The sequence below is a fragment of the Macaca nemestrina genome, chromosome 10 (genome assembly GCF_043159975.1).
Source record: "Macaca nemestrina isolate mMacNem1 chromosome 10, mMacNem.hap1, whole genome shotgun sequence".
Classification (NCBI taxonomy): Eukaryota; Metazoa; Chordata; class Mammalia; order Primates; family Cercopithecidae; genus Macaca; species Macaca nemestrina.
The window spans coordinates 80,197,687-80,221,927 of NC_092134.1; the positions used below are offsets into that span (position 1 = coordinate 80,197,687).

The 24,241-nt window shown below is 50.0% G+C and overlaps 2 protein-coding genes and 1 long non-coding RNA gene across 5 annotated transcripts; 1 reads left to right on the top strand and 2 right to left on the bottom strand.

Annotated features, from left to right (window-relative positions):
• Positions 1-4: 4 nt before the first annotated feature.
• On the top strand, positions 5-5,942 carry LOC139356754 (uncharacterized). The gene is made up of 2 exons (XR_011609145.1): positions 5-156; positions 5,554-5,942. It is a non-coding gene; the product is annotated as an uncharacterized lncRNA (long non-coding RNA).
• Positions 5,943-10,361: 4,419 nt separating this feature from the next.
• LOC105474281 (major facilitator superfamily domain containing 5) lies at positions 10,362-13,054 on the bottom strand. 3 transcript variants are annotated; one of them, XM_011728832.3, is made up of 2 exons: positions 12,698-13,054; positions 10,362-11,951 (listed from the first exon to the last, which is right to left on the bottom strand). In XM_011728832.3, the coding sequence occupies exons 1-2, from the start codon at positions 13,026-13,028 to the stop codon at positions 10,582-10,584; spliced, it is 1,701 nt and encodes a 566-aa protein (XP_011727134.2). In that variant the 5' UTR covers positions 13,029-13,054; the 3' UTR covers positions 10,362-10,581. The 3 variants fall into 3 exon arrangements, with proteins under 3 accessions (XP_011727134.2, XP_011727133.1, XP_011727132.2); XM_011728831.2 differs by lacking the exon at positions 12,698-13,054 and adding an exon at positions 12,502-12,675; XM_011728830.2 differs by lacking the exon at positions 12,698-13,054 and adding an exon at positions 12,287-12,416.
• A 3,871-nt stretch (positions 13,055-16,925) lies between these two features.
• Positions 16,926-23,998, bottom strand: LOC139356755 (late cornified envelope-like proline-rich protein 1). Its single transcript, XM_071071670.1, has 2 exons — positions 21,667-23,998; positions 16,926-19,422 (listed from the first exon to the last, which is right to left on the bottom strand). Exon 1 carries the CDS (start codon positions 22,948-22,950, stop codon positions 22,432-22,434), a length of 519 nt encoding a protein of 172 aa, XP_070927771.1. The 5' UTR covers positions 22,951-23,998; the 3' UTR covers positions 16,926-19,422; positions 21,667-22,431.
• Between the last annotated feature and the right edge of the window lie 243 nt (positions 23,999-24,241).

The window sequence follows — 24,241 nt, forward strand, 5'->3', positions numbered from 1 at the left end:
CGCTGGGAGTTGTAGTTTACCCGCCGCGCTGCGCGCTCCCGCGGCGCCCCGGAGGGTCTTGCTGCTTTGTGCGTAAAGGCTGCTTGGAGTGCGGGTTTCCCCGTTTTTTCCAGTCAGAGCTCAGTTTCTCAGCTACCCGTCGCTTAGTCGCTATCGGTAATGCCACCCCTTTTCCTCCTTTATCTTCAGAGCTCAGGCAAGAGTTTAAGTTTCAAGAGAAGAGAAATAACAAAAAGAACTTAGTTGGGAACTCACGCAGTTTGGGTTACTAGAAGAAAAGGGTTTAGACTTCTATGCTTTTTTTTTTTTTTTTTTTTTTTTTTTTGACAGGGTCTTGCTCTGACACACAGGCTGGAGTGCAGTGGCGCGATCACAGCTCACTGCAGCCTCGAACTCCTGGCTTAAGTGATCCTCCCGGCTTGGCCTGCCAAAGTGCTGAGTCTACGGGCGTGCACCGCCACGCCCAACTTCCTACGAAATTATTTTAAAGATGGTTTTCTAGGGGAACTAAAATTAGTACCCGTAGCGACCTCCAGCTCTCTCTCTGCCTTCCAGCCTTACTCCTTCTATCGGTTGTATGAGAAAGACAAGATCTGGTGCTCTTTGATTGGGGAGAGAGGGTAGTGGGGTGGGGTGGGAGTTGTGAGTGGCAGGAAGAACTCTGGAAATTCATTTCCTGGGATATTTCACAGTCTTTAATGGCTTATGTTTTGTAAGTACTAACCACTTCCCCAAACACAGATTCAGCTGTCTCTTTCCTTCCTCTACCAAAGGATTAAGCTCAAAAGTGGTTATCAGCTTGTCGCTGATGAACTCTACTGGATAATTCATCTTTCTGCATCATCATAGAGCTCTTTTATGAGTTAAGAATCTAGAAGGGAAGATTATTTTTGTAAAAAGAAAGAAAAGAAGGCCGGGCGCGGTGGCTCACGCCTGTAATCCCAACACTTTGGGAGGCCGAGGCAGGTGGATCACATCAGGTCAGGAGCTCGAGACCAGCCTGGCCAACATGGCGAAACCCCATCTCTACTGAAAATACAAAAATTAGCCAGTGTAGTGTTGGGGGCCTGTAGTCCCAGCTACTTGAGAGGATCTCTTGAACCTGGGAAGCAAAGGTTACAGTGAGCTGAGATCCTGCCACTGCACTGCAGCCTGGTTGACAGAGCAAGACTCTGTCTAAAAAAAAAAAATTATTCGTCACAGTACTCAATTCCTCTTACTTACACCTTAGCTATCAGTGTTCATTTACCTGTTGTTTAGCAAGCATTCTAGGACTTTTTCCCAATGTATTTTATTATACCTACAATTTTTTTTTTTTTTAAGATAGAAACGAGGTCTCACTATGATGCCCAGGCTGGTCTCGGACTCCTGAGCTCAAGTGATCCTCCGTGGCCTTAGCCTCCCAATGTGCTACAAGTACAGGCATGAGCCACTATACCCAGCATTTTTTTTTTTTTTTGAGACGGAGTTTCGCTCTTGTCACCCAGGCTAGAGTACAATGGCGTGATCTCAGCTCACTGCAACCTCTCCCTCCTAGGTTCAAGTGATTCTCCTGCCTCAGCCTCCCAAGTAGCTGGGATTACAGGGGCCCACCACCACGCCCAGCTAATGTTTTGTATTTTTAGTAGGGATGGGGTTTCACCATGTTGGCCAGGCTGGTCTTGAACTCCTGACCTCAAGTGATCCACCTGCCTCAGCCTCCCAAAGTGCTGGGATTACAGGCTTGAGCCACCATGCCTGGCTATGCCCAGCCTATTATACCTACTTAATTCTAAACTCTTCAAGGGCAGAGAGCTTATTCTTTTTTATTTATTTATTTATTTATTTTGGGTTGTTTTTTGTTTTGCTTTTTTCTTTTTTCTTCTTCTGTTTTCTTTTTTATTTCTTTTCTACTTCTTACAAGAAATACTTTAAGTATCAACAGATCAATAAAGGCTGACTAATATGAACTTGAGTCACATTATTTCCTCATGTGAATCACAAACTTATAGAGGCAGCACAGGATGGTTGAAAGAGCTTTGAAAATGAGACAGGACAGAAGAGCCAGGTTCTAGTGCCAGTTCTAATTTGTTCCTTCTCAGTGAAATGGGAACAGTAACATCAATCCTCACTACCTCCAGGAGTTCTGTTAGCCTCAAATAGGAGAAGGCCTCAGATAGCCTTGAAGACCCTAACGATGCACGGCAGTCATTAAAAAACATGTTTTGGGCCGGGCGCGGTGGCTCAAGCCTGTAATCCCAGCACTTTGGGAGGCCGAGACGGGCGGATCACGAGGTCAGGAGATCGAGACCATCCTGGCTAATATGGTGAAACCCCGTCTCTACTAAAAAATACAAAAAACTAGCTGAGCGAGGTGGTGGGCGCCTGTAGTCCCAGCTACTCGGGAGGCTGAGGCAGGAGAATGGCGTAAACCCGGGAGGCGGAGCTTGCAGTGAGCTGAGATCCGGCCACTGCACTCCAGCCTGGGCGACAAAGCGAGACTCCGTCTCAAAAACAAACAAACAAACAAAAAAAAAAACAAAAAACAAACAAACAAAAAAACAAAAACATGTTTTGGGCCAGGCGCAGTGGCTAAGGTCTTTAATCCTAGCACTTCTAGAGGCCAAGGCAGGTGGATCATGAGGTCAGGAGATGGAGACCATCTCCTAACTAACACGGTGAAACCCCATCTCTACTAAAAATACAAAAAATTAGCCGGGCGCAGTGGTGGGCACCTGTAGTCCCAGCTACTCGGGAGGCTGAGGCAGGAGAATGGCGTGAACCCGAGAGGCAGAGGTTGCAGTGAACCGAGATTGCACCACTGCACTCCAGCCTGGGCGATAGAGCGAGACTCCGTCTAAAAAAACAAAACAAAACATGTTTTGGCCAGGAGCAGTGGCTTACACCTATAATCCCAACACTTTGGGAGGCCGAGGTGGGAGATCCCTTGAGCCCAGAGTTTGAGACCAGCCTGGGCAACATAGTGAGACTCTGTCTCTACCCCAAAAAATAAATAAATAAATAATGGCCGGGTGTGATGGTGCATGCCTAACATCCCAGCTACTCAGGAGGTTGAGGCTGGGAGGAGGCTGAGGCAGGAGGATTGCTTTAGCCCAGGACTTCAAGGATATGGTGAGCTATGATCTCACTTGAGAATAGCCACTGCACTCCAGGCTGGCCAACATAGCAAGAGCCCGGCTCAAAAAAAAATAAAGCATGAGGCTGGGTGCGGTGGCTCACGCCTGTAATCCCAGCACTTTGGAAGGTCGAGGTGGGCACATCACCTGAGGTCAGAAGTTTGAGACCAACCTGGTCAACATGGTGAAACCCCGTCTCTACTAAAAATACAAAAATTAGCCAGGCGTGGTGGTGGGCGCCCGTAATCCCAGCTACTTGGGAGGTTGAGGCAGGAGAATGGCTTGAACCCAGAGGTGGAGGTTGCAGTAAGCTGAGATTGCACCATTGCACTCTAGCCTGTGTGACAAGAGCGAGACTCCATCTCAAAAAAAAAAAAAAAAAAAAAAATTGGCTGGGCACAGTGGCTCACACCTGTAATCCCAGCACTTTAGGAGGCCAAGGTGGGTGGATGGATCATGAGGTCAGGAGATTGAGACCATCCTGGCTAACATGGTGAAACCCCATCTCTACTGAAAATACAAAAAATTAGCCGGGTGTGGTGGTGGGTAGCTGTAGTCCCAGCTACTCGGGAGGCTGAGGCAGGAGAATGGCGTGAACCCGGGAGGCGGAGATTGCAGTGAGCCGAGATCGTGCCACTGCACTGCAGCCTGGGTGACAGAGCGAGGCTCCCTCTCAAAAAAAAAAAAAAAGTAAAAATTAAAGTAACTTTAAAGAATTATCTTCAGGCTAGTCACAGTGGCTCACACCTGTAATCCCAACACTTTGGGAGGCTGAGGTGGGAGGACTGCTTGAGCTCAAGGGTTTGAGACTAACCTGGGCCACATAGTGAGACCGTCTTCTCTACAAAAAATTAAAATTAGCTGAGTGTGGTGGTGTGCACCTGTAGTCCCAACTACTCAGAGGTGGGAGGACTGCTTGAGCCCAGGAGGTCGAGGCTGCAGTGAACTGTTATCATGCCACTGCACTCTAGCTTGGGCGACATAAGACCTTGTCTTAAAAAGAAAAAGAAAAAAAGTGAATTATTTTCAGAGGCAGCAACAGAAGGCAAAATTTAAAAAAAAAGCCAAGCATGGTGGTGTTCGAGTAGTTCGAGTAGTCCCAGCTAGTCTGGAGGCTGAGGTGGAGGTGGGAGGATCGCTTGAGCTCAGGAGTTAGAGACCAGCCTGGGTGACACAGCAAGATTCAGTCTCAAGAAAAAGCCGGGCATGGTGTGTCACTCCTGTAACCGCAGCACTTTGGGAGGCCAAGGTGGATGGATCACTTGAGGTCAGGCGTTTGAGACCAGCTTGGCCAGCATAGTGAAACCCCGTCTCTACTAAAAATGCAAAAATTAGTCAGGCATGGCGGCACACACCTTGCAGTCCCAGCTACTGGGGAGGCACAGGTAGGAAAATTGCTTGAATCCAGGAGGCTAAGGCTGCAGTGAGTCAAAATCGTGCCACTGCACTCTAGCCTGGGTGAAAGAGGGAGGCCCTGTCTCAAAAAAAAAAAAAAGGAAAGAAAGGAAGGAAGGAAAGAAGGAAGGAAGGAAGGAAGGAAGGAAGGAAGGAAGGAAGGAAGGAAGGGCCATACGCAGGTTTTGAACTGCGCCATGGGTCAGTGGCTTGCTGTTGTTCAAATGTTAACTGTATATTTATATAGCAATACAAATATATGTATTTTAATATACTACTATAACATAATTAGCACATACTGATATTCACATATGTGTATTAAATATGCATTTCTGTTTTTGCATTTGACCATTTTACAATGAGACCCTATAACTTTATGGAAAAAACAGTTAAAGTAAATGTGAGGTATTTTTATAACTTCAGATCTGATTCCAAGCATGACATTTGTTTGTGTTACATTTCCAATCTGTGGTTCTATGGGGAGGCAGAACATAATAAAAAGGACAGGGAAAACCACAGGATCGGGGTTAGGGGAATAGCAATGAGGAGAGTACCTAGACTCAGCTGACCATTAGCTGGGAACAGCCCCTCCCCTCCCAGGGCAGGGACTGAATTTCCAGGAAGAGGTCATCCTCCAGGCCTTAGAATCCTGTACTCTCGGCCGGGCGCGGTGGCTCAAGCCTGTAATCCCAGCACTTTGGGAGGCCGAGACGGGCGGATCACGAGGTCAGGAGATCGAGACCATCCTGGCTAACACCGTGAAACCCCGTCTCTACTAAAAATACAAAAAACTAGCCGGGCGAGGTGGCGGGCGCCTGTAGTCCCAGCTACTCCGGAGGCTGAGTCAGGAGAATGGCCTAAACCCGGGAGGCGGAGCTTGCAGTGAGCTGAGATCCGGCCACTGCACTCCAGCCCAGGCTACAGAGCAAGACTCCGTCTCAAAAAAAAAAAAAAGAATCCTGTACTCTCTTCCTGCCCCAGTCCTCCTGCCTCCTCATCCATTGGCTCCTGGGTCCTTGGGATGTTTCTCTTCTCTCCTCAGGATCGCTTAAAAGCTCCAGATCAAATAATCATGTTTCCAGCTGGATGGAAATTCAGAAAATCAGGAGCCTCTTAGTGAAAGATGGTGGTTGTATCCAGTCTAACCCCAAGCTGACCTTCCCACTAGAGGAAGAGGAAATGGGTTCAAGTGGAACACACTGACACCCAGCTCAGATGCTCACATACCCCAGAGTAGAAGCCTTTTCAAATAGCTCGATAATTCCATCTGGACCAGTACTGAGGATAAACGCTGCTGGGAATCCCCCAATCACTGAGATGCATTGGAAAGTTCTGCACCCCATTACAGTCCTGTCCACTCATTCCCACACTCAAATCCAGATAGGCTCAACTGGATTGGAGAAGTTAAGAAATAAAATATAAAAGCAAACACTTATGTAGTGCTTATACTGTGGGCCAAATACTGTTCTAAGCACTTAAGTACAATGATGCATTTAATCCTCACAGGAACCCTTAGGGGTTGAAACTATGCTATCCTCCCCATTTCACAGACGAGGAAACTGAGGCACAGAGTTGTTGAGCCAGATTCAAATCAGGCAGTTGGGCTCTTTTTTTTTTTTGAGATGGAGTTTCACTCTTGTTGCTTGTTGCCCAGGCTGGAGTGCAATGTCATGATGGCATGATTTCAGCTCACTGCAACCTCTGCCTCCCAGGTTCAAGTGATTCTCCTGCCTCAGCCTCCTGAGTAGCTGGGATTACAGGTGCCCACCACTATGCCTGGATAATTTTTGTATTATCATAGAGATGGGGTTTCACCATGTTGGCCAGGCTGGTCTCGACTCCTGACCTCTGGTGATCCACCTGCCTTGGCCTCCCAAAGTGCTGGGATTACAGGAGTGAGCCACTGTGCCGGGCCAGATCCACATTGTTTTCTGTTTTTTCAGACGGAGTCTCCCACTGTCACCAAGTCTGGGCTCCGTCTCCTGGGTTCATGCCATTCTTCTGCCTCAGCCTCCCAAGTAGCCGGGACTACAGGCGCCTGCCACCACACCCGGCTACTTTTTTGTATTTTTAATAGAGATAGGGTTTCACCATCTTAGCCAGGATGGTCTTGATCTCCTGACCTTGTGATCCACCTGCCTCGGCCTCCCAAAGTGCTGGGATTACAGGCATGAGCTACCGCACCCGGCCCTCAGATCCACATTTTTTTTTTTTTTTTTTTTTTTTGAGACGGAGTCTCACTCTGTTGCCCAGGCTGGAGTGCAGTGGTGCATCTCAGCTCACTGCAAGCTCTGCCTCCTGGGTTCACGCCATTCTCCTGCCTCAGCCTACCGAGTAGCTGGGACTACAGGCTCCCGCCACCTCGCTCGGCTAATTTTTTTTGTATTTTTAGTAGAGATGGGGTTTCACCATGTTAGCCAGGATGGTCTCGATCTCCTGACCTCGTGATCCGCCCACCTCGGCCTCCCAAAGTGCTGGGATTACAGGCGTGAGCTGCCACACCCAGCCTCAGATCCACATTTTTAATCACTTCCCTTATGGGGCCTCTTGGTGGAGCATCATGAGCAGCATTTTGCAGGGAATATGCACCTGGTGAACCAATCCCTCATTTGAATAATCTGGACAGATACCCCTAAGTGGATCAGATAGCCAAATGCTCCTACTCTCTTGCTGTTCTCCAGGGACAGAGCTTCAGATGGGGAAGCAGGGATGGAGGCTAAAAGACAGGTAAGTGAAGGCCCATGGGACAGAGGCAGCATGTGTCATAGAGGGGGCACTGGGTTGGCAACCTGAGGCAAGGTTTAGTCTTAGTTTCATCACTCACTTACTACATGCCCTTAGGCAAGTTATTTGCTTTCTTTAAGTGGATTTTCCTCTTGGGTAAATAAATAAATAAGTCCAGGCGCGGTGGCTCACAAGTGTAATCCCTGTAATCCCAGCACCTTGGGAGGCTGAAGTGGGTGGATCATGAAGTCAAGAGATTGAGACCATTCTGGCCAACATGGTGAAATCTGGTCTCTACTAAAAATACAAAAATTAGCTGGGTGTGGTGGGGCATGCCTGTAGTCCCAGCTACTCGGGAGGCTGAGGCAGGAGAATCACTTGAACATGGGAGCCAAGATCATGCCACTGCACTCCAGCCTGGCAACAGAGCGAGACTCCATCTCAAAAAAATTTAAAAATAAATAAATAAATAAATATATCACCGGTACCTAGCAGTAAAACACATGGCATAGTAGGTGCTCAATAAAAAATGTTTAAGGCCAAATGGATAATCTCTAAGATGCCTTCCAGCTCCTAACACGCTGTGAGTCTGACAGGAAAGAACCCTCTCCACTCTATTTGCCACCAGCCCCTTTGAAGCAAGCTCAGCAGGGACAAAGCTAAAGGAATCTCATTAATCTCCCCTAGCCCTCTGTTTCCATATCACTTAGGAAGGTGAGGGCCCCTAAATAATTACCGTCAGGCCAGGTGTGGTGGCTCACACCTGTAATCCTAGCACTTTGGGAGCCTGAGAAGGGAGGATGGCTTGAACCCAGAAGTTTCAGATGAGCCTGGGCAACATAGTGAGACCTTTGTCTCTACACAAAAATTTTAAAAATTAGCTAGGTGTGGTGGTGCTGCCTGTAGTCCCTACTATTCGGGAGGCTAAGGTGGGAAGATCGCTTGAGCCCAAGAGGTCGAGGCTGTAGTAAGCCGTGATCCTGCCATTACACTCTGGCCTAGGCAACAGAGCAAGACCCTGTCTCAAAAACAAAATAAAACAAAAAACAATAATAATGATAATTATTGTCATCCAAAACAACAAATTATCAAGTGTCTCCTGAAAAGCCAGGTGTGAGCTAGCCTGTCTCCTCTCCGGATATGTACTGAGCACAGCCATGAGGAAAGCATCCACTTGTGTGTATATATGCAGGAGATAAAGGTAGTAAGACTGTTTCCTCGTCCCCTCAAGATCATAGCATGATAGAAAGAGACGCAATGTCTACAAATAACTAACTATAAAGTATATCCAGGTCTAGCCCAACAGGGCAGAAAGAGGAAGTGGAGTTATTGCAAGACTCTGTCTTTAGTCTTGAGATGATGAGTGGCAGGAGTAGGGGTATAGTAGAAAAGATACCCTTTCTTTTTTTTGTTTGTTGAGACAGAGTCTCACTCTGTTGCCCAGGCTGGAGTGCAGTGGCATGGCTCAATCATCACTCACTGCAGCCTCGATCTCCCAGGTTCAATTGATCCTCCCACCTCAGCCTCCCAAGTAGCTCAGACTATGGGCACATGCCACTATGCACAACTAATTTGTCTATTTTTTGTAGAGATGGGGTTTTGCCACATTGCCCAGGCTGGTCTCAAACTCCTGGGCTCAAACTCCTGCCTGCCTTGGTCTCCCAAAGTGCTGGGATTACAGGTGTAAGTCACCACACCTGGCTGATACATTTTTTCTTACTTAATCTCAACCTCTATTCCCTGAAGCTTGGGTGGGGCAACATGTTTTTTTCTGGTCTGAGAAGGGAACTGAGACCACCACCCATTCCTCCCCTTGGCCTCACTCTGCAGAAGCCCTTCCACCCTGCATTCCACCAGCACCTGCTGATGCTATCTTTCCACACAGGTTGGGACCTGCAGTTCTTGGAACATCCTGCATCTTTCTGTCTGAGAAGTAGTCTGGGACCCAAGGAAAGGTCATCAACCCCTTTCCAGAAGGGATAGGTGTCCCCCATGCCCATCCCAAGCACATTCCAGGACACATCCTTGAGCCTACCCTCCTTCCCTTCCTACCCTTCTTAAAGCTGGCTGTGCTTCCCCTGAGAAGCCCAGGTTTTGGTGGGAGGAGGAAAGGCAGATACAATCAGAGGTGAGGCAGGGAGGGACCCACAGAACTGGCTCACTAGTACTGTTTCCTGCCCTGATGGCTCCCTCACCCTCATTCAGGCTGGGTGGAGGAGAGTCAGGTATAGACAAGATATCCTAGTCCCTCAGCAATGCACCACTCTCTCCCCTTGGCAGCCTTTCACTTCAGTTTCATGCAGGGATAAAGGATCTGGTAGACCCTGATGATGCTGGACAAATGGTGCATTCATAGCCACAGAGGCAAAAGGCAGGCAGCAGGCCTGTGCTGAGCTGCAAGCTTACTTTGGTAGGAAGGGCCCTGGCTTTGCTGAAGAGGTGGTCACAGCAGCAGCCCAAGCCCCTGGAATCTTTGCTCAGTGGCCTGGCATACTGGGCATCTACCCCATGTGCTACAGAGATCATCTTACTCTGGATGTAAGCAAGGGTTCTGCTTGACAACTGGGGGCAGTGCCTGTCCAGCAACAGAGGCATGTGGAGGACCTAGGAGCCTCAGGCCCTTCCCACACAGCTCTGCTGAGAACAGTTCCATAGTTCTCAGTCTGAACTGGAGACAGCCTTGGAGAGGTTAGAAATAGAAAACTTTTGCTGATAATCTCACCTCAAAACCTCTAGCTGGGCCTGGCGTGGTGGTTCACGCCTGTAATCCCAACATTTTGGGATGCCGAGGTGGGTGGATCACCTGAAATCAGGAGTTCAAGATCAGCCTGGTCAACACGGTGAAACCCCATCTCTACTAAAAAAAAAAAAAAATTAGCTGGGCATGGTAGCAGGCACATGTAATCCCAGCTACTTGGGAGGCTGAAGCAGGAGAATCACTTGAACCTGGGAGGCGGAGGTTGCAGTGAGCCAAGATCGCACCATTGCACTCCAGCTTGGGCGACAGAGCAAGACTCCGTCTCAAAAAATAAAAAAATGAAAAAACAAAAAACAAAAAACCTCTAGCTGCCCACTCGCCAGAAACTACTGAGAAGGCTACAGGTAAGGATGAGTAAATCAAATCAATGATCATTTAAAAGTGTTTATTTTCTAAATGGGAGTAACACAGAGGGAACTTTTGGCACCTTCTTTCCAGTCCATCACCCCCATCATGTCCTCCCAAACACAAAGCAGTGGCAGGAGAAACCACAGGACAGAGTCACAAAGTCAGTCACAGAGAGATCTGTACAATCCTGGATAGCTGGAATTCAAGAGTCTGTCCCAGCTATCCTGTCCTGGCATGGGGTTACAGCTCAGGGGCATAGGGCTCCTCAGTAGGTGAGGGTACCCGCAGCTCAGCATCATGCCTTACCACGGTGAAGAGTCCCACCACCGCCAGCAGAGCCATCACCATGACAGCAGAGCAAATGCTGAACATGTTCCGAGTACCTGTTTTTCTATCACTGTCATGGAGGACAAGGAGCCCTAGGCAAGCCAGTAAGTGCAGAGGTACCCGGAACCAGTTGAGTACACCAGCCTGCTCTGTCTCAGGGATCACCTTTCTCCGTAGGAAGCTCATGCTGGGAAAGTATAGTCCACAAGCCAACTCAATAAGTAGAAAGGCTATGAAGGACTCCACTGGACTCTCCTGGCCTGGACTGGTAGAGAAAGTCAACATGAAGAGAGAGAAGACGACGATGAGCACAGCAAGGGACAGCAGGTGCATGGGCTGAAGGTGGTACCTCTTGGAGGTGGCAATACGGTACAGGGAAGAGCCAAGCAGGCTGGCTGCCATGAAGCTGGAGAAGACAATGCCCAGAGGGGCGCCATGTGGGTCCAGCACAGGTGTCCAGAGGAAGACAAAGATGAAGATGACACTCTCAAATAGAGCTTGTATGGTGCCCAACAGCAGCACGCGGCGGTCCGAAAGGAGGCAGCGCAGGCCTCCAGCACAGGTCCTTGAGAAGGCACGCTGCCGATCATAGTTCTCCCCCCAGTTTCGAAGGGCCAAGGCCCCTGCCAGAGCCAGGAGAGGGATGGCAGCCACAAAGGGCGCTACAGGCCCCAGCCCTATCCAGCTTGCTACAGCCTCAGCTGTCACACCTGCCACTACAGCCAGCACATGGTTCCAGAAGGCAGCTCGAGCAAAGGTAGCTGGGATCCACTCGGCAGGGAAGTCATGCCGTTCCACGTGCTCATGGATGTACCAGGCCTCGAAGGCTGAGAAGAGCAGGGCTGTAGACAGCCCACCAAGTGCTCGGCCCACTAGCAGCACAAAGTAGTCTTGAGAGAGTTTGGTTAAGCAGCATAGTGAGTAAGTGAGAGAGAAGAGCACACAAGAATTCTTGCGACCCAGCCAATCCACAAGGGAGGAGGCCACCAGGCCAAAGAGGACTGTAGAGGCAAGGCCACAGACATACAGGATGGCAATTTGACCTTCCAGGAAGTAGTAATGCTGGTAGAGTTTATAGAGGTAGGGGGCCTGGAGCCAGTCAGCTGCCAGGGCCAGGAAGTAGACTTGATAGAAGTCCAGTTGAAACCGAAGGAAGGAGGGATTGCTGCAGGCCCTTCCAGGGGGCTTAGCCCGGCACCTTGACAGTTCCAGCCCCAGGCAGGAGGCCAGGAGGCCTACAAAAGCAAGGTAGGCAGTCACCAGCATGGTGGGCCCCCGACGACCTGGGAAGAGAGGTGGGGGTCAGAGTCATATCCATCCTTCGGGCAGCACGGTCAAGGGGCCGACTGTCTTAAGCAGAAGGCAGCTCCACCCAACCCCGTCAACTCCACTCCCCAAGATCTCAGACCGGAGGGACCAGTTGGGTGGGTGGGAGGAGTGGCCCCGCCAGAGCTGTCTCCTAGGACACTGTGGGGCAGGGAGGGGTAAGAGGACAGGGGAGAGGACTGAGCACTCACCCCATCCTTGCCTGTAAAGAGGGAGTCCCTTCCAATAATCCCGGTCCCCCAAATTCTACTGCCCTTTCCCACAGCACCTCCCGCACACGTCCTTCTATTACCTCCCATCCTCGATGGGGAGCCCCTTTTTGCCCTCAGTGTCTCATCCTCTGTCCCGGGCATCCCTCCCACCCGCGCAGGCCTCTCGAGTTGTTTCAGGGTCATGCGTGTGCATCTCAGATACCCACTCCTCCAGGTCACTGGCGCCCCACTGCGCCCCCTAGCCCCTGCCCAGCGATGCCACATCCGCTTGCACCTCGCCCAGACTCCGTCTCACCTGCTGTCCCGGTCTGCGGGGACACCCCGGACACGTCCGGCTCCAGGCCGCCCGGCCACCCTCCCCGCTGTGGCTGCGGCTCCAGCTCGGGTTCCAGCAGCGCTCCCGCCCCTCACAGCCTGCTTCCGGGAGCCGGGCAGGCCTCTGGCCGCCGCCATGATGGCTTCGTCACGTGACGGGGGCGCGGCGCCAAAACCCCGCCCCGTCCGCCCTCCTTCCCCTACCCGGGCGCGGAACTCCGGACACCTGGGGTGGGTCAGGAAGGGGTGACCGTGGGCGGCTGCGGTTGCTCCTCCTGGCCTGGCCTTGCTCGCCGCTCTCCCGTGACACCTGCTCCTCTGGCTCTTGGATGCCTGCTGGGCCACCCCGAAATAAAGGCCAATTTTCTTTTCTTCCGTGCCTTGCTCGGGAAAGATGCCCGCAGTCCGGTAGAGCCAAGGGCTGGAGCTTCCTAAGGAACAGCACCGCCGCCCGAAGCCGAGACGGTCTCCTCGGTTTGCCTCCTCTCCCACTTCAGTGACCTCCATGCAAGAGAAGCCAGTATGGTCCAGACACCTGAGGGAGGCGGTGTGGTGTAAAGAACTTGGAGTCGGGCTGCAGACAGATTAAGGCGCAATCCCGCCCCTGTCACTTACCAGCTGTGTGGCCTTAGGCAAGCCGCATAACTTCCCAGTGTCCCAGTTTCTTTGAAGTCACAGGAGAGCAATGCCCAAATGCAGCATAGGGTTAAGAACTTCAGCCTTGGCGCTTAACTCCCTACCTTCTGCCACTCAAGCTGTTTTACCTTGGAAAAGCTATTTAACCTCTCTACAGCTTCCGTATTATCTCCTCAAGAGCCTCCAATGACTTCCCATCTCACTAAGGGTAAAAGCCGAAATCTTTATAATGGTCTACAAGACCCTCTGTCCTCTGACCTTCTGCCACTCCTCTGACTTCATCCCCTGCTACTCTCCCTCCTACTCCATCTATATTGGTTACCACCAGGGCCTTTGCACACTGTTCCCTGTACAATTCTTCTCCAAGATATCCACGTGGTTCCCCCATCACCTCCTCCAGTTCTCTGTTCAAATGTCACCTGATCTTGGCTGGGCCTGGTGGCTCATACCTGTAATCCCAGCAGTTTAGGAGGCCGAGGCAGGTCGATCACTTGAGGTCAGGAGTTCAAGATCAGCCTGGCCAATATGGTGAAACCCTGTCTCTACTAAAAAAATAGAAAAATTAGCCAGGCATGGTGGTGGAAACCTGTAATCCCACCTACTCAGGAGGCTGAAGCAGGAGAATCGCTTGAACCGGGGAGGCAAAGGTTGCCGTGAGCCAAGTTCACAACACTGCACTCCAGCCTGGGTGACAGAGCGAGACTCTGTCTCACAAAAAAACATAAAACAAATTTTTAAAAAATGTCACCTGATCAGAGAGGCCTTCCGTGGCCCTTCTGTTTAAAATAGCAACAACACCACCTCCAGCACAGTAATCTACCTATTTTCCTTTCAATTCTCTATTCTCTCTGCTGCTTTTACTCCACAGTACACTATGTATTTTCCTTGTTTATTTATTTACTATCTCGGCCAGGTGTGGTGGCTCACACCTGTAATCTCAGCACTTTGAGAGGCCAAGATGGGTGAATCACTTGAGGCCAGGAATTTAAGACCAGCCTGGCCAACATGGTGAAACCCCATCTCTACTAAAAATACAAAAATTTGCTGGGTGTGGTGGTGTGCACCTGTAATCCCAGCGACTTGGGAGGCTGAAGCAGGAGAATCGCTTGAACCTGGGAGGCAGAGGTTTCGGTAAGCTGAGATTGCACCACTGCACTCCAGCCCAGGGCAACAGAGCAAGACTCTGTCTCAAACAAACAAACAAAAAGATTAGATGGGCCTGGTGGTGCGCGCTTGTAATCCCACCTACTCAGGAGGCTGAGGGACGAGAGGAGGCGGAGGTCGCAGTGAGCCAAGTTTGCACCACTGCACTCCAGCCTGGGTGACAGAGCAAGACTTTGTCTCTAAGTAAATAAATAAGTAAATATTTACTATCTCTTCTCCCTACAGATTTTTATCTGTTTTGTTCACCTGTATTCCCAATACTTAAAACAGTCATTGATATGTATTAATCATAAATATTTCATAAATATTCTATGACGAAATGAGTAACTTATGTAAATTAATATCGAAAGTACTGGCCCATATTAACTGTTAACACGTATCAGTTATGATGTACCTAAGGAGTTTTAAGAAGGTTTAGTCCAGGCCGGGCGCGGTGGCTCATGCCTGTAATCCCAGCACTTTGGGAGGCCGAGGCGGGTGGATCACGAGGTCAGGAGATCAAGACCATCCTGGCTAACACGGTGAAATGCTGTCTTTACTAAAAAAAAATACAAAAAATTAGCTGGGCGTGGTGACGGGTGCCTGTAGTCCCAGCTACTCGGGAGGCTGAGGCAGGAGAATGGCTTGAACTCGGGAGGTAGAGGTTGTGGTGAGCCGAGATCACGCCACTGCACTACACCCTGGGCAGCAGAATGAGACCCTGTTCCAAAACAGTCTTGAACTTCTGGACTCAAGGGATCCACCCACCTTGGCCTCCCAAAGTGCTGGGATTACAGGTGTGAGCCACCACGTCCAGCCTGAGAAATACTTTCTTATGATAAAACAGCTGGTTTATATCCTACAAGTTCCAAAGCGCTTTCATCCCTAGCTGGCAAACTAGTGAAGAGTAGAAAGGGGTGATGGTTCCCATGCTTTTTTTTTTTTTTTTTTTTTTTTTTTTTTTTGAGACGGAGTCTCGGTCTGTCGCCCAGGCTGGAGTGCAGTGGCCGGATCTCAGCTCACTGCAAGCTCCGCCTCCCGGGTTCATGCCATTCTCCTGCCTCAGCCTCCCGAGTAGCTGGGACTACAGGCGCCCGCCGCCTCGCCCGGCTAGTTTTTTGTATTTTTTAGTAGAGACGGGGTTTCACTGGGTTAGCCAGGATGGTCTGGATCTCCTGACCTCGTGATCCGCCGGTCTCGGCCTCCCAAAGTGCTGGGATTACAGGCTTGAGCCACCGCGCCCGGCCTTTTTTTTTTTTTTTTTTTTTTTGACACGGAGTCTCGCTCTGTCGCCCAGGCTGGGGTGCAGTGGCCGGATCTCAGCTCACTGCAAGCTCCGCCTCCCAGGTTTACGCCATTCTCCTGCCTCAGCCTCCCGAGTAGCTGGGACTACAGGCGCCCGCCACCTCGCCCGGCTAGTTTTTTGCACTTTTTAGTAGAGACGGGGTTTCACCATGTTAGCCAGGATGGTCTCGATCTCCTGACCTCGTGATCCGCCCGTGTCGGCCTCCCAAAGTGCTGGGATTACAGGCTTGAGCCACCGTGCCCGGCCCCATGCTTTCATCTAGAAACACTAAGACAGAAAATCGTGATTTCCGACTGGGCGTGGTGGCTTGCGCCTGTAATCCCAGCACTTTGGGAGGCCAAGGTGGGCGGATCTCTTGAAGCCAGGAGTTCAAGACCAGCCTGGCCAACATGGCGAAACCCCATCCTACGAAAAATACAAAAAAAATAGCTGGGTCCTGGTGGTGCATGCCTATAATCCCAGCTACTCAGGTGGCTGAAGCAGGAGAATCATTTGAACTCTGGAGGTGGAGGTTGCAGTGAGCCAAGATTGCACAACTGCACTCCAACTTGGGCAACAGAGTGAGACTCTGTCTCAAAAATAAATAAATAAATAAATAAAAATTTTAAAAATCATGCTTTCTGCCAGGCTTGGTGGCTCATACCTGTAATCCTAGCACTTTAAGAAGTTGAGGTGGGAGGATCTCTTGAGGCCAGGAGTTTGAGGCCAGCCTGGGCAACTAGGGAAACCCCTGTCTGGGCATGGTGGTGGGTGCCTGTAACCCCAGCTGTTCCTGAGGCTTAGGCAGGAGGATTGCTTGAGCCCAGGAGTTGGAGACTGCAGTGAGCTCTGATGGTATCGCTGCACTCCAGCCTGGGTGACAGAACAAGCCCTGTCTTTAAAAAAGGAAAAAGCCGTGTGCGGTGGCTTATGCCTGTAATCCCAGCACTTTGGGAGGCCCATGTGGGTGGATCACCTGAGGTCGGGAGTTCAAGATCAGCCTGACTAACACGGAGAAACCCCATCTCTACTAAAAATACAAAATTAGCTGGGCATGATGGCGCATGCCTGTGGTCCCAGCTACTCGGGAGACTGAGGCAGGAGAATCGCTTGAACCTGGGAGGCAGAGGTTGTGGTGAGCTGAGATCGCGCCATTGCACTCCAGCCTGGGCAACAAAAGCGAAACTCTGTCTCAAAAACAACAACAACAACAAAAAAAAAAAAAAAAAGAAAAAGAAAAAGAAAAAAAAATCATGATTTTCCCAGGGTTACTCAGTAAGTGCCCTCCATCCCAGTCCTGGGCTTCAGCCTCTTGAACTCATGACAGTGAGTCTCTGAATTCTTTTTCTTGAGACGGAGTCTTGCTCTGTTGCCCAGGCTGGAGTGCAATGATGCGATCTCAACTCATTGCAACCTCCGCCTCCCAGGTTCAAGCGATTCTTCTGCCTCAGCCTCCCGAGTAGCTGAGACTACAGGCGCATGCCACCACGCCTGGCTAATTTTTGTATTTTAGTAGAGACGGGGTTTCACTGTGTTAGCCAGGATGGTCTTGATCTCCTGACCTTGTGATCCTCCTGCCTTGGTGTCCCAAATTGCCAGGATTACAGGTGTGAGCCACTGCACCCAGCCTGAGTCTCTGAATTCTTAGTGGTATTTCCTTTGGGGTGCAGATCATCCTGGATGAAGGCAGTGGATGAGACAGGATGACCTTACATCCCTTGCCTTCTATTTCACAGGATGGAGGCCAGTTTTCTACCATTATTGCATTGTATTTTGCTCAGAAGCACCTAATAGGGACCAAAAGCAATATTATATTATTTTGGTTTATTTTTGTTTATTGTAGGACCTATTCAAAATATGTATACTCCTTAAGGTCTCTCTGGCCCCTCAGACCTGTGAAGCACAGCTGGGAAAGGTCCTAAATGTGGGGACTGTGCTAGCAGAGAACTACAGGGGATAAAGGGTGGCCTGGGTGGAGGGGAGAAAGGGCTGGGATCTGTGCATGGGGAGCCAAAGGGTAAGTCCTGGCTTTCAGAGCAAGTGGGAAGGATGCTCTGGGAGTTACTGGAAACCATGCTTACCAGAGGAACATCATTTAAAACTTTTATTATGGAAATGTTCAAACATACACAAAGGTAGAGAGCATAGTTCTATGAACTTCCATATTTTTTTTTTTTTTTTTTTGAGACAGAGTCTTGCTGTGTCACCCAGGCTGGAGTGCAATGGTGCGATCTCAGCTCACTGCAACCTCCACCTCCCAGGTTCAAGCGATTTTCCTACCTCAGCCTCCCGAGTAGCTGGGATTACAGGCGCCTGCCACCACACCTGGCTAATTTTTTGTAATTTTTGTAGAGATGGGGTTTTACCATGTTGGCCAGGCTGGTCTCAATCTCCTGTACTCAGGTGATCCACCCACCTCGGACTCCCAAAGTGTTGGGATTATAGGTGTGAACCACCGAACCAGGCCAGAACTTACATATTCTTTTTTTTTTTTTTTTTTGAGACAGTCTCACCCTGTTGTCCAGGCTGGAGTGCAATAGTGCGATCTCGGCTCACTGCAACCTCCGCCTCCCGGGTTCAAGCGATTCTTTTGCCTTAGCCTCCTAAGTAGCTGAGATTACAGGCGTGCACCTCCACGCCCAGCTAATTTTTGTATTTTTAGTAGAGACGGGATTTCACCATGTTGGCCAGGCTGGTCTCGATCTCCTGACCTTGTGATCCTCTTGCATCGGCCTCTCAAAGTGCTGGGATTACAGATGTGAGCCACCACGCCCAGCCCCTTTCTGTCCTTTTTTCTCTGCTGAAATATTTAAAATTAAATAGGTCACTTCACTCCATACTTCAGCATACATCTCTAGGAAATAACAACCTTCTCTTCTATAACCCAAGAGCCATTTTTATATCTAACAAAATTAGCACTGCTTCCTTGTTATCATAAATACCCAGTCCATAATTACATGTCCCCAACTGTCTTTACAGTTGAGTTGTCCAAATTAGGAACCAAACAAGGTCCTTGTGTTCCATGTAATGGTTGTCTTCTTAAGTCCCTTCTCATTTTTTTTGCCCAGCCATTCACTAGTTGAAGAAATGGGGTCAGATTTCCTTTAGAATGTCACACATTCTAGGGGCGTTTACCTACTTCCTTTTTTTTTTTTTTTTTGGAGACGGAGTCTCGCTCTGTCGCCCAGGCTGGAGTGCAGTGGCCGGATCTCAGCTCACTGCAAGCTCCGCCTCCCGGGTCTACGCCATTCTCCTGCCTCAGCCTCCCGAGTAGCTGGGACTACAGGCGCCCGCCACCTCGCCCGGCTAGTTTTTTGTATTTTTTAGTAGAGACGGGGTTTCACTGTGTTAGCCAGGATGGTCTCGATCTCCTGACCTCGTGATCCGCCCGTGTCGGCCTCCCAAAGTGCTGGGATTACAGGCTTGAGCCACCGCGCCCGGCCTACCTACTTCCTTATTGTGTCATTTTATTTGTTCCTTCATTCCCTGTATTTCCTGTTAAACGGAAGTCAGCACTAGAGGTTTGATTAGGTTTATGTTCAATTTTCTTTGTTTGTTTGTTTCTTTGGCAAGATTCCTTCATAGGTGGTGGTGAGTGCTTCAGATTATGTCACATCAGGAGGTACACAGTGCCTGGTTGTGTCACTTTTAGTGAAGCTAAGATTCATCCGTGGGGTTAGGTTGTGGCAGCTCAATTTCCATTGTAAAGTTCTCCATCACCCATCATCTTTGGTTTCATCCATTAGGTGAGTCTTGCTTTGATCGGTTACTTCATTAGGAGTTACAAAATGGTGATTTTTCTAATTCCATATTCCTTCCACATTAGCTGGAAGTATTCTGTAAATAAGAAGTTGTCTTCACCAATTAGAGCTATTTGGCTATCCTGAAATATAGTTTATACATGCAGGCAGCATAAGTGCTTAATTCTTTTTTTTTTTTTTTTTTGAAACGGAGTCTCGCTCTCACCCAGGCTGGAGTGCAGTGGCATGATCTCAGCTCACTGCAAGCTCCGCCTCCTGGGTTCACGCCATTCTCCTGCCTCAGCCTCCCAAGTAGCTGGGACCACAGGTGCCTGCCACCACGTCCGGCTAATAACTGCTTAATTCTTTTGCTTAATTCTTTTTTTTTTCTTGATACGGAGTCTCACTCTGTTGCTCAGGCTGGAGTGCAGTGGCGTGATCTCAGCTCACTGCAGCTTCTGCCTCCTGGGTTCAAGTGATTCTCCTGCCTCAGCCTCCCAAGTAGCTGGAATTACAGCCACATGCCACAACGCCCCACTAATTTGTGTATTCTTAATAGAGATGGGGTTTCACCATGTTGGCCAGGCTGGTCTCGAACTCCTGACCTCAAGTGATCCACCCACCTCAGTTTCCCAAAGTGCTGGGATTATAGGCATGAGCCATTGCACCCAGCCATTTATTTTTATTTTTTAATTGCCAACTTCCAGAATAAGAATTTGGGAGAAGTATCATTAAAAAAGAAAGACAAAAAAGAAAGAAAAGAGGCTTGGGCTTAAAGCTGAGCAGGAATGAATGGCCTGGATAGTGAGTGGGGAAAGGAAGGGCTATTCTGGTAGACATGTCTACCCCTGGCTCACTCCAAGGCATGGACTGTGTGTCCATGACAGACACTGGTGGAGAGCTCAGTGCTCTGGCCCTTGGGCAGCAATGACAAAGACATGAGACAGGCATGGTGTGCTCTGTTGTGTAGCACCCAGGGAGATAGGGAGATGGGGGGATGGGGCAGTACAAGAGCAAACCAGATATGGGGAGACAGAAAGAGAGATAGGAAGTGAAAAAGCAGCTAGATAGAGAAGACATAAAGAGAGACAAAGAAAGGGAAATAGAAATAGAAGGGATCAAGAATGAAATGTGGCCAGGTGCAGTGGCTCACACCTGTGGTCCTACCACTTTGGGAGGCTGAGGTGGGAGGTTTGCTTGAGGCCAGGGGTTTGAGACCAGCCTGGGCAACATAGTGAGAACCTGTCTCCAAAATAATTTTAAAGAATTGTCCAGGAGTGGTGGTGCATGCCTGTAGTCCCAGCTACTTGGGAGGCTGAGATGGATCACTTGAGCCTGGGAGTTAGAAACTGCAATGAGTTCTGATTGCACCACTGCATTCCAGCCTAGGTGATAGAGCCAGCCCTGTCTCAAAAAACAAACAAACAACAACAAAAAAAGAACAACAAAAAACAAAAAGAATGAAATGCACCCAGAAGCAGAACAGGACAGAAAAGCAGAGAGATATGAGGGAAAAGGAAAGACCAAGGAAGAAAATAAGCATGAAGACAAGGATTGAGACAGACAAGGGGGAAGAAAAACACATATGCTAATTTTTTTAACCTTTCCTAGAGTGCTGAAGACATATGTTAAATTGATTTCAAATTAGATAGAGCAATAGAGGGATAGAGAGTGGGGAAAACAGATGTAGTGATACAATTAGGTGAAGGCAAAATGTCCCAGTGACAGAGAGTGAGGAGGAAACAGAAATGGAGACAGTGAAGTAGAAAGACAGAAGGAAAAATAAACAGCTAGAAAGACAAGAACGAAAGGAGTGCTAGAGAAGGCAGCTAAGAAAAAGAAGCTTGAAACAGATTAGTGCAGGAGCCAGAAAACTGGAGAGACATGGAGCGGTGCTGAGGGGCTCTCAGCCTAAGAGCTCGTCCCAGGCAGGTACCAGAGTCTCCCACTTCCACTTCCAGCTATCTCTCTCTCTTTTTTTTTTTTTTTTTTTGAGACAAAGTTTCACTCTTGTTGCCCAAGCTGGAGTGCAATGGTGTGGTCTTGGCTCACTGCAACCTCTGCCTCCCGGGCTCAAGCGATTTTCCTGCCTCAGCCTCCCTAGTAGCTGGAATTACAGATGCGCGCCACCATGCCCAGCTAATTGTGTTGTATTTTTAGTAGAGATGGGGTTTCACTATGTTGGCCAGGCTGGTCTCGAATTCCTGACCTCAGGTGATCCACTCGCCTCAGCCTCCCAAAGTGCTGGGATTACAGGCATGACCCACCGAGCCTGGCTCTCAGCTATCTCTGGGTGGCTTGTCTCATCTCCCAGTCCCACCCCTGGGGACAGGAGACTTACAGATAGCTATGTGTGGATGCCATCCTTAGGAGCCTGAGTCAAGGGTTCCCAGCTTCCCTCATCCCCACGCCAGATGAGCCTGTATGTCACAGATGGGATCACTGCTGCAAGATTGAGGTCATGAGGCTGAGTGAACTCTCAGAGATTTGAAAGACAAGACATCTAGGCAGAGGGTTCCTGGCTAGAAACAAAAGACCACAAAGGATGCCAAGGATTTCCAAGTGGAGGGAGGAACCAAATATCTTCCACTCAGCCTCTTCTTCTGGTCCAAAAGCCACTGACCCTTTCTGCCTGACTCAAGGTGAGAGGCCAGGGATTCAGAGACTCTTGGGTCAATCTTGGGTGTAGGTCAGAGGGAGAAGAAGTGGCCTCTGGACCAGGATCCTCCAGCTCCTCTAGAGGAAGAGTCCATTTATTCATGTGAACTGCAGAGGAGACTCCAATGGAGGCTCAGTGGAGGGGAAGAAATGACGAACTTGCTCACCTTCAGGGGCCGTGGGGGAGGCCCTGAGAAGAACACTTTCCATTCCAGAGGTTGCAGAGGAAGAGGTTCTGGAACCAGCAGGAGCACACCCAGAAACTAACTTCAAAGCAGAGTCCCACTGCCACCTCCCCAGGACTGGGGGAAGCCAGATGCCTCTACCTGCTTGAGGGAGGGGTCCAGCTGATCCTTCTCCCACTCCACCCAGCTTCTGCCTCCTTGCCAGGGCAGCAGTGCGGAAGTGCTCCAGGAGACTGGCAGTCTCCTGGTGGGCAACAGTCCACCTAAATTATCAGACAGCGCCCCTGAGAACTGCGTTGTTGTCCCCTGAAGCAGCAGCTACAGCAGCCAAGGGAGCCTGGAGGCCCCCAGGCAGCCCCTCGGCCACAGCTACAGCTGTCACTGCAGCCTAGACGGGAGCTCAAACAGGCAGCTCGGCTCACGGAGCAAGGGTAAACCGGGCAGGGTGAGGGGTGGCAGCAGGTCAAGGGTGGTCCGGAGCATGAGACACAGGAGTTATGGGGACAAGTCAAGGGAGGACAGGCAGGGCAGCGGGGGCAAGAGCAGGTGCAGGATGGGCCCAGGAGGCTAGGACAAGTTGGGCAGGGAGTTGCACTAGAGGGACAGGCAGTGCAAGAACAGGGGGGTGGGGGACAGCCAGGGCAGGGGAAGGCACAGGCAGAGGGGGGACAGGAGAGACAAGGAGAGGCAGCAGGTGGACCATGCCTGGAGCGGGCAGGAGGCTCTTGGTGGGCAGGCTTCTTATTCCGAGGCCCCAAGCGTAGGCCCAGAGAGAAGTCCATTCAGCTGCAGTTGTGGTCAGGCTGGGGGCTGGGTGAAGGGGAGGACAGGGTTGGAGTAGGAGGGGCGGACGGTTGGGGGGAGGATTAAACCTAAGACATGCTGAGCCTTGCTGATCCTGCAGGGAGCTCAGCCCTCCACATCCAGCCCTCCTCTTCCAGCCCTCCCCTTCCAGGCCGGCAAAGTTCTCCTACAACCCCCCTCCCTTGAAAATCCTCCAACAGCACCAGATCAGAACACGTTCTTCAAATATGACGTGTACTCCCAGGCCTCCAGTCCTTCGTTCACACTGGTCCTTCTGCTCTGAGTACCCCTGCTCCCTTCTTCACCTGGCGAGGCCCTGTCATCTCTGAAGTCTTCTCTTTTACTCAATCAAAAAGCATTTCTTGGCCAGCCATGGTGGTTCATGTTTGTAATCCCAGCACTTTGGGAGGCTAAGGTGGGCAGATCACCCGAGGTCAGGAGATCGAGATCAGCCTGACCAACATGGAGAAACCCCGTCTCTACTAAAACTACAAAATTGGCCGGGCGTGGTGGCACATGCCTGTAATCCCAGCTACTCGGGAGGCTGAGGCAGGAGAATCACTTGAACCCAGGAGGTGGAGGTTGTGGTGAGCTGAGATCACGCCGTTGCACTCCAGCCTAGGCAACAAGAGTGAAACTTGGTCTCAAAAGACCCCAAAAAAACAAAAAAAACAAAAAAAAATTTATTGAGCTCTAGGATCCTGATGCCTGAGTCTCTCCAACACCAACCTCCAGAGCTGCTGTTTCAGGGCCCCCAAACAGCTCCCATAAGGGACAGGGAAGCAGCAGCAGGCAATAGCAGTGGCCACAGGAGGGCTCTAAGAGACGGAGTCTGGGATGTAGTTGGGAGCTGGCAGAGGAGGTGGGATGCCTGGGTTCTAGGAACTTCCAGGGAGACCAAGTCCCAGATGTGAGTGTAGGGGGTGCCCAGCTTTCTCTGGGAGACTGACAACCAGCCTGGTCAACTATTATTTGAGACCTAGTATGCATCAGGCACTGGCCTTGGTAATGGACAAGAATGCTAAGTTTCTTCTCTTACGGAGTTCCCATAAAAGTGAGGGGTGGAGTGGGGTGGGGACAAAAAGCAAACAGGTAAACATATAACTAAGAGCATGAGAAAGGCTATTCTTTTTTTTTTTTTTTTTTTTTTTTTTTTTTTTTTTGAGACGGAGTCTCGCTCTGTCGCCCAGGCTGGAGTGCAGTGGCCGGATCTCAGCTCACTGCAAGCTCCGCCTCCCGGGTTTACGCCATTCTCCTGCCTCAGCCTCC

What these genes read in the sequence shown, in the direction of transcription:
- LOC105474281 (XM_011728832.3), bottom strand. Translation starts at nt 13,028, where the DNA reads ATGGAGGTCACTGAAGTGGGAGAGGAGGCAAACCGAGGAGACCGTCTC. An exon ending in AGGAGGGCGGACGGGGCGGG is followed by an intron (nt 11,952 to 12,697) that starts GTTTTGGCGCCG and finishes CTCTCTTCCCAG; the next exon opens with GTCGTCGGGGGCCCACCATG.
- LOC139356755 (XM_071071670.1), bottom strand. Translation starts at nt 22,950, where the DNA reads ATGGACTTCTCTCTGGGCCTACGCTTGGGGCCTCGGAATAAGAAGCCT.